The following is a 15,108-nucleotide window of genomic DNA, read 5'->3' on the forward strand; positions in this document are numbered from 1 at the left end:
AGAGTATTAAAAATCAGAGTTGGATCTTTATCTCCAAAGAATCAACAATCTAAATATTGGAAGACTTTAAAAAAAAGAATCTTAGAATCGGAGTAAAAAAATTTTTTAAATCGTCAAACTATCGCCTTATAATTCTGCAACCTTGGCATTTACATTAGCTGAAGCATGTTTTTTTTAAATTAAATGCAGTTTTCCAGATACGAAAAAGGGTTTGTAGTATTTCAATATGGAGACCTTGAGCCACCTCATCAGATGACCAAGATTAGATTTTGCTGTCACTGAGAATAGCATTCAAATGTGATATGCATGGGAATATCTGGATCCAGAAGCGGAGAGAATTTTTAACAAGTTAGTATAAGGAGAATTTTGTTAGAGATAAACAAAAATTCAGCTAATGTTAATTTTTTTTTATTTGGTTAAGAAATTTTCTGTTTCTGCAATTTTTGACAGCAGCACAATCAAGGATACTCACCAAAAATCCCATGATGCCAGTGGCCACTAAATCGGAATCAACACAATAGACATAAGAGGCCAATTCCTGCCGTACATATACAATTAGCATTATTCCAACTAAACGGACTAATTTTATCTGAAAAGAAAGAAAAAAGATGTAAATGAAAGCCACAGGAACTTAGAGATTGTGCCCACACACAAATTTCAGGTAGACAGAGAACAAAGAAAATACCATGTTGAACTTTGACACATATATTGACCTCTGATGAAACAAAGAAAGGATTTGTCAATAAAAGAAAAGATGGACAATGAGAGAGAGAGAGAGAGAGAGAGAGAGAGAGAGAGAGAGAGAGAGAGAGAGAGAGAGACGCACGATCGTTACGTCATTAGCTCGTCAACCCTAACCTCACCTCCACCTTTGCTTGATACGTCCAATGACTACTGTGGGTAAAATAATTATTAAATAAAAAACTGTTTTGTTATAAAACCGTCTTTGTGTTTGATTTTTAAACGGCTGAAACAAGCTAGAGTGTATATATTTATTTAGCAGCATGCATCTTCGTAGAAGTGCAACAAATATGCTTATACATACGTGAGCGATAAACAGACAAATCGTTACAGAGAGACAGACAATACGACAACAGAAGCGATATTTTTTAAATGTAAAAACAATAAAAATGCATTACAAAAGTTACAAACTTTTTGTTAAAATGGAAAAAAATTATATTGAGAAAATTTATAGAAGGTAATACAATGCAGAGACATAACAGATAGACAAGAACTGGGAGAAATTAAGATATATAACAGCGGAATAAGCTATGCACACATCTTTTATTAATACATATCTTTTTCTTATATTTCATACTTGCATGGTCAGATAGAATTCTGTATTGTATGATATTTCAAGAGAATCAGATGTGTTGAATAATTAACATTGTTAAAAGATAATTAGTTATTATCTATCTATTTATCTATCTATTCAATGATATTCTTAAAATAGTTTATATTGGGAGTTATTTATTGTTGGAATTCTAGATAACCACCAATGTCATTTAAAAAAAAAAAAATTTTGTTTTTAATATATATGAATCTATATATATTAAAAACAAAAGTATTTTTTTTTAAATGACATTTTTAAATGACAGGACTTTGAAGATAAAATCGAATAATTTTAACAAAATCGGCAAAAAAATACTTTAAAGAAATCTCAAAATATTTATTCTATTTATAAATTACAGACCAAAAGAATCCTTAAATCCATAAATTTAATCTATTAAGTAAAACTTCATATCAAAATAAACTAATTTTATGTTATCCAAATGCATCAAAATTAGAAGCCGTCACTTTTATGCAAGTGTTATCATTAAAAAAAAAAAAATATCAAGTAATTCTATAAAAGTACAATTAACTAAATTGAAAACTCATTTAACTACATATTGTGAACCAGATGTATTTCAGTGTTTGCTCGGCTTTGGCCGGAACATGATGTCAACAGCTGGATTAAGCTGAGCCACTGCTCAGGTTTAGCTGCTGTCTGACGTAACTTAGTTAATTGAAAATTCTTAATAAAATTTTTGTTCTTGTCCAGAATGTCCCCTATATCAAAAACAAAAATAAAGAAAAATTTGTATGATGTGCCCGTGACAAAACAAAAATATCATATTCCAAAAATCATATAAATTGATCAAGTAGTTTTATTTTTTAAATAAGAAAATCAAATTACATTAGTAATCGAAAATGGTTGTCTTGTGCACCATTTTGAAAACAGTCTAAAAAAAAAAAAATAAATAAAACAAAGGCAAATAACTAACTACTTAAAATTTGTGAAATTTACATTGTAATGCCTACAAATTCCCATTAATTTATTAAGTGATTTTCTTTATAAAAATAGAACTACTTGATCAATTTATATAATTTTTGAAATATGATATTTTTGTTTCCATATGAGTATATACATCATATAAGTTTTTTTTTAGTTTTGTTTTTAAATGTAGGAGAAATTCTGAACGAGACCTAAAATTTTTATGAAAATGATATTATCTTAAGACTGAAGGATAAACAGAAAAGAATTACCTTTTTGTATTTAGCATCGGGATGAAGGCAGGAAGTTACCATATTCAACCATTCAGCTTCTTTGACGGAATCAGTAAAAATGAAAGCTTCTTTACTCAAATCCAGTTCTTGAAATCTGAGCAGAAAAATTTATATATTTATGAATTTTACAATGTTTTCTTATTTTTTCATTAAATGAAATACATTACAAAAATAGTAATCATAGAAGTTTCTGGAAGCATCTTTGTAGAAATTTTAATTTTGTTACCCCCCCCGCCAAAAAAAAGCAGCTTTTATCTGAAGAGAAAGCAATAATTGTCAATGAAGGAGCAAATCATTTTGAATCAAAAACAGACCCCCCCCCAAGATTGTCTTCATTTCAGAGTTTGATAATTATGTCTTTCAAAGCAACTGTGTGTTTTTATGACGATTTTTCAAGGAAATTTGTAGATTATCAGGGTTACCAGAACTGATGTCTTTAATTGATTCATTGGCACTTGTACAGTTTAATCAAGACATTAAAAAATGAAAACACTGAAAAAAGGTTATATTGTACATATCCGTTTTGAACTGAAGATCTCCGAAAAAAAATTTCACTTAATTTGATCGAGTAGTTGTTTTTTACAGCGGAAAAACGTTTTTATGAGAGCGCGTTGAAGGCAGTATTTTTTCTTAATTTTTGTTTGGAGTTTAGAAACGTAACAGGAGATAACTCCAGTTAAAGCGCCGACACTCCCTCCCCATCTTTAATAAAAATCGAACCTTTTGCTTGGTATCATAACAATTTTTTTTTTTTCACTGTAAAACAAAAACTACTTGATGAAATTAAGTGAAATTTTTTTTTTTAGAACTTCACATTCCATAACGGATACATAGAATTAAAAAATTTTTTTTTTGTTTTTTTGATATTTTCATTTTTTAAAGTCTTGATTAAACTGTACATGTACCGATTCATTTTTATTAGAAGGTTAATAAGATGAATAGATTATCAAAATGAATTATGAGAAGATTAAAACTAATTGATGTACTCTCTGCTTATCCCAGCATTGTTTTTAGTTGTCCTGGATTCAAACAGTGCCGATTCAGGAGAGGTGTGGCTGAGCATTGCACAACACTTGCCTCACAATTACACGTGCAGCTGCCCCTACAGGGGAGTATCCTTTGTCTTTCGAGACTGAACGGAGACATTATATGTATATATATTAAATGAATGTATAACAACCAAATATGTTGATATTATACTCTAGGAAACTAAAATGGGGTAGAAATTTGAGTAGAACATCTAAATTAAAAATGAAAGAAATTGATACATGTGATACACAATAGGATTGGTTACTCCTGAATTAAATCATAAAAAAAAGATAGTCATAAGAAGTACTATTATTCAAAATACTTACCCAATTGCATAAATATCAGGTGGCTCAGGATCAGCCGCCAACCACGTGTGGATAGAGACACTTGGAGACTGACCATTGACATTCCATGTACCACAAAATACCCTAAAATTAATAAACATTTATTTTTAGTAAGATTGTTAATATTTTCTATGAACAACTTCTCCATTTCAACCCTCATTCCAGCATCTCTATAAAAGGCTTTGTTTGTTTGTTGATCAGTGCATCGGTCTGTCATGGACAAGTTTGAAATAATATTTTTAGATCTAAACACAAAGATTAAATTGATGCATCATAAGAATATCTATTCTCTTTCTTTTTAATTACAATAACTAATTTGAACATCTTTCTCCTCACAAGAATATGATTGTCTAACATAAGTCATAAGTATGGACAGATGTAGCAGTCTGGGGGAGATGTTGAAAGATAAGCTGAAAGCCGAATGCTTAATGATATTATCAACTACATTCACGAACATACGCTCATTAAGGCCACTTACCTGATTACTGTAGTCAAGACCACTTAGAAACAAATATATCCCTTTTGAGAGACATATTTTTTAATATAGCAATACACATGAAAAAATTGAAATAGTTTAAAATATTTCAATATTGGTATACATGGAAAGAGCTTGATAAGCTAAGAAAGAATCTTTTTAAATTTTTTAAATCTGATTAAAATCAAGGAAGTTATGACTATTTTTGTGCCTCACACATTTGGATATTTTCCCCTATTTAAGACCATATGTGTTTCGTCACATTTTTTACACTACTTTTTCAGTAAAACTGTCATATCTTTGTTAAAACACAAGACTAAGAAATGAAATTTACCATATAAGTGTATTTTTGTACAAGGAATCAGAATATGCGACTGAAAATCTCCAAAATTTCATGGTTTCCAAATAATCTGCAGTAAATGTGCTGCAATTCCTTAAAAATGCCATGTATCCATAAACAGAAAAGAAGTTGGAGAACTCAAAGTTGAATTGTAATGTGCTTTATGTACAAAAAACTTAAATCTAAACATAGGACCATTTAAAAATGAATATATTGCAATATGTCTTTGGTATTATTGTAGATTAACACCTTCTGTTTAACGCCACCCAACCCCTTCTGACCACCTCTCCAAAATGTGATTCTACAATTTTTTTTTTTAGGCATTTTAACTTTCCAATACATCGGTAAGCACTGTATGTTTTTCGAGCTGAATAAACAAGTTATGTTAAATAAAAACACTAAAAACATATCCAGTTAGGTAGAAAAGTAACTTATCTTACCTTTGATAACATTTATTTGTTATGTATTTGCTTTTTGACAACTTTTTCAAATCTATGTGTATAGTAATACAAACAGGATTTTCATACATCTTTTGATTTGGAAAAAAACATTTGTGGCTGTTCGTAGTAAAACATTGTTTTGATTCGCTATTCAAAACTAATGCAATGAATAAAAGTGCATGCAAGCTATATATCTACAAAAGTTTATTTTGTTTTTTAACCATGTTTTTAAATTTGACCAGAAATGTGAGAAATTATAATGGATTCATAATGTTGAATTGGTTGAGATTGTTGTTATTATACATTCTGAAAACTGAATAGTTCTAAACTAATGTTATTCTGATAACAAAATAGCTCTAATTAAACATATCAGAACATTTATATTCATATTTTCATGTTTTTCTTAATTTGTTTGTGAATACAAATTAAAGAACACGTGTTTATATAGTGCTATGACTACTACTACAGCTGCTGCTACTAATACTAAATTAATTTGACCAAACTCGAGGAATAGAAACAATTTTTTTCGGGTAGGTCCTTTTAAATTATTATCAATTACCGCGGTTCTACTCAACATAGAATAATACTTTTAATTGATAAAGATAGTAAAAAGAATGATTTACTTACTAGTGGGTGTCCGATGAAATTTTTTTCAAAATGTTCGATACTCATCATATTAAAGTTTTATTTTTAACACGACAAAAAAAGAAATGGTCAAAAATATTTCGGACACTTGACAAGATTAACACCTCTTCTGATTGTTTCCTAAATTTCATGACGAAATTCTTCATACAATCACGGTACGGGCCTTTAGAAAACAGGGAGGGTCATTACAAAACCTTACCGAAAACGCCATTTTATGACGTTCACATTTTTATCACTTTATTTGCTTAAAACTCTTAAAATATATAATGTACATTCATATTTATTAATTCATTTGAAAGTATATTCATTTCCGAACAAAATAGTAGTATTTTGAAGTCCTGAAGTGCTTTGGTTTGAAAAATATGGCTATTTTAGTAGAACTACCTTGAAATCTGTGATTATCCAAAGCGCTTTTTTCGTTCGTGTGTATTACTATTCAATATATAAAACAAATTCTATGGATTGTGTCAAGAAATCTCATCTCAAATTAATAAATGTTGTTAATTGTAAATAACACACTATTGTCCTTTCATTTGGATGCAGTTTTGTGGGTCAATTTTTAATCTGGTCTCAGAATTAAAATTTTTTTTTATCAGTCAATTTCACAAAAATAACAATAAATGTAACTCTTCAGAAAATGGAGGAAAATAAAGTTTACTTACTTGACTGTCTCTGTGTAAGTGTATTCAGATTCTCTTTCTGTCATGAAATGGCGCACAAAACATTCACGTGCGGTAAGCGGCTTTAGGCCACCGTCTATCCCATCAACAGTGTTCACAAAACCGAGTTGTTTTTGAATGATGTCTATGTCATCCCACTTTTGAGTGTCAGAATCACTTGAAAATCCAAACAAAATAAAGAATATCAAAATAAGTAGAAAAAACAGATAAAAAAATGTTTCTTATATGAAATTTAAGTGACATAAAAATATTTGCCAATTATATAAACATATGCACACAAACACATATCCAAGCAGGCTTGATTAAAAACTACACAATTTTCTTGATATTTTTTTTATTGTAAACATGTGCTAAGCTGCATGTTTTAGTGGTGCATGTGAATGGTAGATGTTGTAAGTGAGAGATATTTGGCCAAAAGAAAAGGAGGGAGGAGAACAGAGAATTGAAATTATCTTGGGTTGAAATAAAACAAGCCGAGTATACGAATAAAAATTTAGTTTCACCATGACTAATGTTTGTGCAAAATTTTAAAATTCAAAGCATGATTATTGAGAAAAGTGTGAACAAACAAACAATTTGGGGGCAATTTTACTCTTATAATGATACCCTAGGGAGGCAACCAGAGTTGTCCCAGAAAATCTGTTCTGGTAAAAATTTACTTTCACCATAACTTATGTTTGTGCAAATTTTTAAAAAAATCCAAGGTGTGGTTATTGAGAAAAGTGCGAAAAAATGACCAGAAGTGAATTACTAGGTCCGATTCCTCCTTAACTGGGAGACAAATAAGAACCTTATTAAGTGGGGAATAATGCTGAAACTGACCCATTTGAGAAAAGTAATGTCTAAAATGATTTGCAGATAAATCCTTTGTATGGACGTTGTCCAGCTGTTATCTCCAGTGGATATCTCAAGTAGTAAACCTCTGGATGGGTGAATGGTGACCATTGATAAAGGTCAGAATCTAGTCAGGAGTGAAAAGATTCAAGGAGATGGGAAGGGGAAGTAATTAGAATCAGGTCCTCCATGGGGTTAGACAATCAGCTGGAGTCCGAGGACACAATTCGTTTTTCTGAAGGTCCATAGTCCGTTTGGGCCAAAGTGCCTATCGGAACAAGATGGATCCTTGAGGCTCTTGGCTAAATTGTATTGATAGGACTAGTTTAGTAAGGCAAAAATCTCATTTCGCAAGTCTGCTATTCAATCTAAAAAGAATAACATTCTAATCTCCAAAGAAAAAAAAAACTTGTGTTGCTTAAAATAGGAATTGTTGATTTTGTTTGGCAGAAGGATTGCTTTATTGCAGCATTGACTGAATCAAATAAAAATTTTAAACTGGCATAACAAGTACGACAACCGTGGCCTGTGCAGTAAACACACACACATGCATGCATGGTCATATTATTGTCTTCAACTTGTTGAACTATTTTCTGAGAATACAAAAAAAAAAAAAAAAAAAAAAAAAAAAAGAAGATAAAGTTTTATATCTTTTACCAAACATGCCTGGATAATGACTACATGACATGCACATGGTTGTATTAGTTCAGGGGTGTGCAACAGGCGGTCCACGGTCCACAACCTGGCCTGCCAGACCAGTTAATGTGACCCTCAGATAGTGTTTTGTTTTTTATAATTACGCACTTTAATTTCCATTTTTTTTTTTAAGATCATAAAAACTAATTTCATCATTTTTGAATTCACTACACAAAATATCACATAAGTTGGCAAACGTTGTGTCTTTTCATTTTAAAACAAGGTGGACAAAAGTTATTTTCAAGCAGGTTTATGTAAAAACTATGCATCATTACTATTTCAGTTAAGTTCTTTATTTAAATGTCAATATTTGGTTACAGTATAAAAATTGAATCATAACACAATACGGCGCTTCTACACTATTGGGACAAAATTTCGGAAATCGTAATACTGAATTTTACATGAAAGCAGTGGTATCTACATATTCCTTGTATTTTGAAGATGATTATATCCAAAAACTACGAAAATCGATAAGATAGAAAATTATTAAAGAAAATAAAAACTAGAATTTGATGAAAACGATCCTAAGACACAGGAGAGTTCAAAAGGGAGGTAATTTTCCGTTTCGATTTAACAAGATGGCGGCAATTTTTCATCTGCTATCACGATTAAAGTTGTTTTTAATAATTCAATAATATTCAGGCAATTCCGACTGCATAATTTGGAAGCTACCATTGTAACTTATCAGAACTGACAAGAAAAAAAAATAAGTTGAAGCCATTGTTTTTTATCTGAAAACTCCATTTATTGACTACAAAATCTCGTCCCAATAGTGTAGAAGCTCCAACAATACCAATATTTCTTAAACATAAATTTAATCGTATGTATTGGGGGCCATAATACTAATGTTTGTAGTTGTTTTATAATTAGTTACCTTGAACTTTAACTTCAAACCTTATTTTCAAATTTGTTTATTTGGAAAAACACGCCTGTTGGTTAGTAAAACATCCATTTGTTTAGTTTTTATTGATCCATTATTTATACAATAACGTCACTCGAATTTTGCATTCATACCATGCTTGACTTTTGCCATCTATATATATATAGCCAAGAAAATCGTGAGGATGTTATAAATGTAAAAATTTTGTAATTTTTCTGACATCACCAAACTGTTGATTTTTGATTGGTTAACTTTTACTATTAAAGTAAATAAAAATTTGTTTCGACTGAATATAATACAAAGATTTATGTTTAATTATTTTTATTACATTGAATTGATAGTAAAGATTTATCAATAAATATTTACTTGCTCAAATCAGATTTTATTTAATACTAGCAGTTCAACCCGGCTTTGCTCAGGCTCTATATACTGTTCATAACTTGCCCTACATGTGAATACACTTTATAAAAGATTTTAAATGTTTAGACCAAAAATTGTGTGAGTGATTTCGTAGAGATTGCAGAGGTAAATCTTTTATAACTTGGACCCCAATTTTTGACCCCTTAACATTTATTAGTTTGATCTCAAATCAAAATAAAAAGTTTTATCCATGTCCAAGTTACCTACATCTAAAATTTCAAGTGTTTAGACCCAAAAATTGGCAGAGGAGTTTGGTAGAGTTTTCAAGGGTCAAATCGTTGAGCTTTGACCCCTTGATAGCCAAATTTCTGACTAAAAAGATTTTACCCAAATCTCAATACACCTTATGTAAAATCTCGAGTCTCTAGACTGAAAATTGACAGTTATTTTGTAGGGAAATGTAGACACACATTTTCACTTTTATATATTAACATAGACTGTAAAGTACACAATTTTATAATATAATTTTATTCATTTATACCCTTACTAGCCTGGGTCGTTTCACAGGTTAATTTATGCTATTAAGCCAGATATTATCAAGATTATTGATTAAACTGTTTATTCCAAGCCCATAAGGAATTTTTCTAAATTATTTTTTTTAAGTAATTAGCATAGCTGATTGTTTTTTTTACTTTATTCCCTATTGTTTATTTAATTTAGATTATATTTCTTTTATTAATTTGAAAAAAATTAAAAGATAAAAATTTTCTTTCTTAGACACACTCTTGAGGTTTTAGTTGGATTTTCAATTATTCAGTAGGTTTTTTTCCATCCGAATGTTTTAAACCCACGAAACAAAACAGCACAACGCAGCAAACAGACGAAACAAACAGACTGATGACAAACAGAGGAATGGGCATAAACACCGGTATATCAAACAAACAGATACATTTCACCAAAAAATAGTAAAACAGATCCTTCCAGCAGGTGAAGAGTAATATAGATATTAATATGCTAGTTTATATACTGTTAAAGTGTTTGTATATGAAAAACATTTTTAAAACTCTATTCAATAATAGCAAGGCACATTATTGGTCAACTTTTAATTCATTACTAGCAGAGTAACCTGACGTTGCTCAGGATTAAATCAGGATCAACAAAGGTTTCACACTCCCATATTTTGTTGTCATCGAAATCGTGAAATCACCCATTTTTCAATCAAATCGATTAATTGCCTGCTCTAGTTGGGGACTCAGTACATTGCACCGAGGGAAGCTTCACATGCCTCCCCACAGTAACTTAGTTCATGATACATTGTAGTCTAGATTGCACTGTAAAGAACCTACTGTTGATTTTATAAAATTATTTTTATATAATGGCTTGGATTAAAGTTTAAAATGCAAATATCAAGTATCATGGTTCAATGTGTTCCAAACAGAGAAATTCATTTCAAACAAGCCCCTGTCACATCAAAGTACCTAACTGATGATTTTATATGCCGGGCCTTTCTGCTTGTGTGGTAATAAAACTTCTCAAATGCACCAGTGATGTATAAGGCTGTATAAAGCGTTAACTTTAGTCAAAATCGACTGTTCCTTCTTTCATTGGATTTTTTTCAATTATTGATATTTATCAAAGACATTCCCAAACAAAACCTATTTAAGAACATTGCTGGGCACAAAGTATGTTTGTGTGAAATTAAAAAAAAAAAACCCAGCCTAACTGTTTAGGAGTCAATAGGGAATGAACTCACATTCACAGTTCCTTTTAAATAGTAGTGATAGATTTTAAAAATTTATCAGTTATACTATTATCATAGACTAGTAATATTTCTTCATATTTTATCTATGTAAAGATTTCTGCAACTAAAAACGAAAAATTGATGGAGAGGGAAGAATTTTTAACAATTACTGGAGCAAAAATACTTTGTCGTTCAAACAAAATCTCCTGTTCTGCACACATCTCCCCATAATGTCTTCTAAGGTCATCAAATCTAAACCTGCCTTAAGTTTCACATAACACAACTATCATATGATTCTCATTTTTCTTTTCTTACCATGCAATGCATATCCTCAACCCTCATTGGCCAAGTTTCACTATTATGCATCACATTACATACCTGATAGGCTCTTCTCTTATTTCAACAATATTTTGAAAGGAAAGGCATATATATATATATATATCTATATATCTATATATATATATATATATATATATATATATATATATACACACACACAGGGTGTCCCAAAAGAAGCTGATGGTTTAAAAAAAAAAAAAATGAATAAATAAAAAATAAAAAAAATAAATAACTTTCTTAATTTTTTATATTTTTCTTTTATTTTTCCAGATCATCTAGAGGAACCCTTCCAAGGAGTGGATATTTATCATAGAGTTGTATTTTCGGTTGAATGAGTCAATATCAGAAACTCAAAGAGAATTTCGACAAAACTTCAACACAAGAAATTCCCCTAGTCCCAATGCAATAAAAGCTATGGTGGCTCGATTTCATGAGCAAGGGTCTGTATGTGACTTCCCTAAATCTGGTAGACCCTGTACGGCAAGAAGTGATGAGAATCGTAAGAGATTAGCAGAGAGTGTGGCCGAGGATCCATCCACATCAGTAAGAAGGAGATTAAGTCAAATTGGGGTCTCTCGATCAATGTGGTTCCAGCAGGACGGTGCAACGGCGCATACGGCACGAGAAACATTAAATCTGCTCTAGGACATATTCGGCAACTGAATAATTTCTCGTGGCTGTGAGATAAATTGGTCACCCCGCTTGCCACATGTGCAGATTTCTTCCTTTGGAGTTACCTCAAAGAGCAGGTATATGCAAACAAACCAGCCACAATAAATGTCATTCAAAACAATATAGAGGAGGAAATTAGGGACATAAGCCCTGAAACATTAAGTGATGTGCTGGACGATGCCCTGCAGAGAGCACAAGAGTGTGAAAATGGAAATGGTGGACATTTGAGTAACATCATTTTTCATAACTAAAAACATACCCTAGATTAAGTTGTGTAAATAAAATTAGAATAAGTAGACTATGATATCTTACTATATCTCAAAGAAATCAGGGAGAGGCTCATCTACCTATGTATGAAAATTGGTAAGCATAACTTAAATATTGAGGAATTTAATGAAGTTTAAAATCCGTCAACTTCTTTTGGGACTGTATGTATGTATGTATGAAGAGGAAGGGAGGGAGGAAAAAGGGTAAAAAAATTTTTTTTTAAAAACTCCAGCCGTTTGAAACGCTATTCTGTTCATTTGGATTTTTCGTCTGATTCTTTGTATATTTAATTTGTTTTGGATTTTTTTTTTTTTATCAAACTCATTGAATTGTACCCATCACGTTCATCCTGATCATTGAAGATATATGACTTTTGGAACGTTCCTTCATGTGTATTTTACATGCATGTGTACGTGTGTGTATTCATATGTAAGTACATGCTTATATGTGTGCCTCTATGTGTGTGTGTATACATGTGTATGTATGTTTGCGCGCATTCTGTGTATACTTCCATGTGTATGTGGGGTGGAAAGGGCTCCTGTAAGCCGTGATGAAGGCAACCGCTCTAGGAGAAGCAAATCTCTGATTTAAAAAACCATAAAGCGGGAGACCAGTACCCGCATTAAGCTGGTCTGCAGTTTAACTTGTTGCTGGCTATCTTGCTCTTGTTTGTTGCTGGATCTCAACATTTTGAACCGAGAGAGAGATTTAGCTGTCGTGCAAAGCTAAATCTCTGTAACATCACCTTTGTATAGATACTCCCTCAGGCATTTGTCTATAAAAAATAGTCCTTACAGCAATGGAAAAGTTGTGACGCGTGTAGGCTTGAAATGCGGGAAGCATGTAATAATTGATCTGCCATCATTATATGTATCTGTGTGTGTATGTACATATATGTGTACGTATGTTTATATATGTACATGTGTATGTATATATATATGTTTGTATGTGTTTGCATGTATATATATGTTTGTGTGTGTATGTATGTATATGTATGTGTATATATGCATATGTGTATGTTTGTGTATAAATGCATAGATATGTATGCATATGTAGTTAAATGTATGTGCATATATGTGTACGTATTTGTATGTGTATGTATATGTGTGTTTGTATTTGTATATGTGTGTGTATATGTATTGTGTTTGTATATATGTATATACACGTGTATGTTTATGGATGCGTGTATATATATATATATATATATGTATGTATAGCAATGACCGTCTTCAGTGTCATGTCTGCTTGAGTGTGTGAATTCGCCAATACCACTAAAAAAAAAAAAAAAAAAAGTCATGTTAGGGCTCATGGACTAAGTGTCTGAGGGAGTGGCACTCGTCTGACAAGACATTGCAATCCTCATCATCTATATATATATATATATATATATATATATATATATATATATAGTCTTTGAAGTTTTTAACCTTTAAAACTATACAAAAAAAATATATATTTTTTATCATTCGTTAGAAAACCATCTAGTCAGTATATATATATAAACATGATCCATACCTTGGCCCATTCAGGGAATCTATACTCTTGGCAAGGTCGGAGTTGATTTTAAGTTTGTGTGGAGGAGAATTAGTTCTTGAACGATGAGCTGGAGATGCTGTCCTCGATCGATTTGAAGAGCCTTTTTTGTTTTGGGTTGATGGAGATTTGCTACGGTGTCTTGCATCAGTACGGGCTCGATGCACAGGTGACTCTTTTCCCGGTACATTCAAACTTTCTTTACTTTTAACAGAATCTGAAATCATTAGACGAGATCCATTAACAAAAGAAATAATAATAAACGTTATAATATATATATATATATATTTATATTGAGAAAAAGGGATCAATTAGCTACAAATCTATGAATTTGTTATGCATCATCTATTATATAATGGGCAGTTGTTTGTGTTTGTATGTTTGTATATTCAGCTAAAAGTAAAAAAAAAAGAAATACAAAAATAAAGACCCACAAAGTTGATATATTGTTTATTGGCATTGTCCAGAATGAACAATAACTAAAATTTCGAAAAAATTATTAATTCTCTGAGGTTTAACTGGGCCGAGTTTCATCAGGGGTGCAGCAGTCTTGCAGTGTTATTATGTAGTATTTGGAAAGAAAATGACAGCTAATTCAATGAGGAATCTATTATATAAAAGAAGAGATACTTGTATGTATGTATGTGTGTGTGTGTATATCCATTTAGACAAAAATTGCTAAGTGGAGGAAAAAGAGGGGTTTAGAGATAGGGAGGGGAAAACGGAGGAAAGAGAGAAAAATAGAGAGGTAGAGAAATAGTAGTTTTAATAGAAATATATTACACTTTTGCCCCAGGCAATGCCAGGTAGCCCTGCTAGTCTCTCTCTCTCTCTCTCTCTCTCTCCCTCTCTCTCTCTCTCTCTCTCATCTAATATATAAACAGTTATATGTCTGTCTCCATATTTGTAAACTTTATCTGCTCCAAAACAAAAAGTCACAGAGCGGCACTAGGGACCTCAAATGATTGGATTTTTTACGGGCCGTTCTTTTATGGGTCTTTAGCCGGTTAAAATAGTTTTTAAGGGGTCAAAAAGGGTCAAAATTGAAAAAATCGTTATGCATTTTGTACATTCATCCTAGTTTATTTTTAATTTTTAATCAGTTCATATGCGTGTCATGTTGGTAAAGTGGTAACGTCACCAGCTTTGAATGATACAGTCTTGGTTTCGATTCTAGCTGATGGCACCCAAATATGTTTTGTTTTGTTTTTACTTTTGTAATCATGACTATAATAATATATACAAAATCTGGACAAATTATTATATCATATTTAAGCATATTTTAC

The 15,108-nt window shown here is 31.2% G+C and overlaps 1 protein-coding gene across 2 annotated transcripts in view; it reads right to left on the reverse strand.

Moving 5' to 3' along the window:
* Positions 1–15,108, reverse strand: part of LOC145292118 (inositol polyphosphate 5-phosphatase OCRL-like) — a 161,547-nt gene that overhangs the window by 47,951 nt on the left and 98,488 nt on the right. For both annotated transcript variants that reach the window (XM_080138224.1, XM_080138223.1), the window contains 5 exons: positions 13,805–14,039; positions 6,483–6,656; positions 3,903–4,004; positions 2,527–2,641; positions 473–589 (listed from right to left, as the gene is read on the reverse strand). In XM_080138224.1, coding sequence (XP_079994350.1) covers positions 473–589; positions 2,527–2,641; positions 3,903–4,004; positions 6,483–6,656; positions 13,805–14,039 — 743 coding nt within the window. The remainder of the gene's footprint in view (positions 1–472; positions 590–2,526; positions 2,642–3,902; positions 4,005–6,482; positions 6,657–13,804; positions 14,040–15,108) is intronic.

Source organism: Euprymna scolopes, chromosome 13, assembly GCF_053919585.1.
Source record: "Euprymna scolopes isolate OS-2025 chromosome 13, ASM5391958v1, whole genome shotgun sequence".
Taxonomy (NCBI): domain Eukaryota; kingdom Metazoa; phylum Mollusca; class Cephalopoda; order Sepiida; family Sepiolidae; genus Euprymna; species Euprymna scolopes.